Source organism: Galeopterus variegatus, unplaced genomic scaffold (assembly GCF_000696425.1).
Source record: "Galeopterus variegatus unplaced genomic scaffold, G_variegatus-3.0.2 Scaffold1050, whole genome shotgun sequence".
Lineage (NCBI taxonomy): Eukaryota > Metazoa > Chordata > Mammalia > Dermoptera > Cynocephalidae > Galeopterus > Galeopterus variegatus.
In genome coordinates this window covers 362,648-364,452 of record NW_007727161.1, presented here as the reverse complement: position 1 = coordinate 364,452, position 1,805 = coordinate 362,648, and the positions used below count along the sequence as shown (strand labels likewise).

Here is a 1,805-nt window from a genome sequence, read left to right as displayed (position 1 = left end):
GAGGAAGGGAGAGAGGCGGCGGCGGCGGCGCCGGCGACGGGGAGGCATTGGCGGCGGCGACACCATGTCATCCCCCAGTCCGGGCAAGAGGCGGATGGACACGGACGTGGTCAAGCTGTATCCTTCGTGGGGGGGAATTCGGGCTGTGTGTTGGGCCGGGGAGGGGGGGGGCGGCGTGGAGCGTAAGCAAGGGCCCTGGGGCACTCCAGGCCACTGTCCGAGACTCCCTTCCCTTCCCCCAGTGTCTACGGCGGCTCCTTGGTACCTCCCAGTAGCCGAGAGCCTTTTCAGCTCCCTCTTTATCTGCAGCACCCCGAAATATGCGTTGTTTCTCGCTCTTCCTGCACCCCCATGTGCCCGTGACTTTACTCCACGACGTCTGGACTCCCAAGACAGCCTTTTTTTTTTTTTTTTTTTGGCAGGACCAGCCTCCTCACTACTCTCTTCACCACCGAGTCTATCTTCAGGGGCTCTCTTTCCTGTTTGCTCGCTATGGATTTAGGGTCTCCAGGTAGAAATTCCCGAGAGGGAAGCCTTTCTCCCTCTCTGGAGATGTCCCCATTCCCTTCTCTCGCAATGCTTCTTGAACTGGGGTAACTCAAGCAACCTCCTTTATCCCTAATTCCTTTCTATATTAGGAAGAAAGTAGTCTGTTCAGGGCTCCTTCTTTAATAAAGAGCTCTGTATTTTAAATCAGAGACTCCTGTGAAGCTTTCTGGTCCCTAGGAGAACCCTACTGTTTTCCTTTACACTGACAAAGCCTATCCCACCCATAGTTGTATGTGTTGAGGACCCCCAGGCCCTCTAGCAAAGCCACCCTCCATATTGTAGATATGACAGCTGGGGGGAGGGAGAGAAAGAGGAGCTCCTGGACAAACTAGCTCTGTGCTAGCCACTTAAGCAAAACTCCCTCTGTGAGGGTGAGGTTCTTGGGGAATACTTGCCCTGATCTTGCCACGTGACACCTTTTATTTTCTACCCTCCTCCTCCCCCCAACTTTATATACTCTGGAGGTTGCAATGGGAAAGCTATAGCTGATAAGAGCCCTTCAGGCAGTGGTTTTGGTTGGAGTCCAGAATGATTATTTCATGACCAGCTAGAGAAAGAAATTCGCGAAGGTTCCTGTGACAAATGGAGGAATTTTTTTTTTTTTTTTTTGAGGGGTAATTTAGAGGGTAGGGGGAGCCCTGTTCTGAACAACTAATCCCTGGGGAGAGGGGGAAAGGGGGGAGGTAGTGTGTGAAACGCAGTTAAGAAGTCCTGTCTCCTGTTTCTTTTTCTGCCTCACCCCCATCCCCCCACCATTTCCCCCTGTTGCAGGGTTTTGTTTATATAACTCAAGTTGTTTGGCTAGATTCTTCAGGTGAATTCCTTCTTTCTTCCTTTTATTTGTTACTGTTTGATTGAATGTTTTACCTCTTTGTAGATATCGATGATTATTGTCAAATACTCAGGTATGAATTTGCTGAAGTTTTTTAAAAAGTAGTTTTTGCATATTGTTTGGAACTGGGGGATGGGAGGGAAGTAGCCTGGGCAAGAGATATTATTTTTTTCGTAGTCTTCTAAGGAATAAGGTGTTTTTCTCCTCGTTCAGGGAAAACTTGGCTAGAAATTAGGAAAGGTAGATAAACTAAGTTTAGGGTTTGGAGTTTATAATTTTTGGGGGGGCGGGAGTGGGGATTAGAGAGCAGCAAGTAATGAAGTATAATGTGCCAAATATATGTCTAGGCACAAGTGAAATCAACTCTTTATGAGCTGTTTGTGGCTGTGACTGTTTTGTAAATGTACAAATACCAGTAACGCTG

The 1,805-nt window shown here is 48.2% G+C and overlaps 1 protein-coding gene across 2 annotated transcripts in view; it reads left to right on the top strand.

The window, feature by feature from the left end:
- The first annotated feature begins 6 nt into the window (after nucleotides 1-6).
- The window catches only part of UBE2H (ubiquitin-conjugating enzyme E2H), a 116,125-nt gene continuing 114,326 nt past the window's right edge, over nucleotides 7-1,805 (top strand). For both annotated transcript variants that reach the window (XM_008574449.1, XM_008574448.1), the window contains exon 1: nucleotides 7-117. In XM_008574449.1, coding sequence (XP_008572671.1) covers nucleotides 65-117 — 53 coding nt within the window. In that variant the 5' untranslated portion in view covers nucleotides 7-64. The remainder of the gene's footprint in view (nucleotides 118-1,805) is intronic.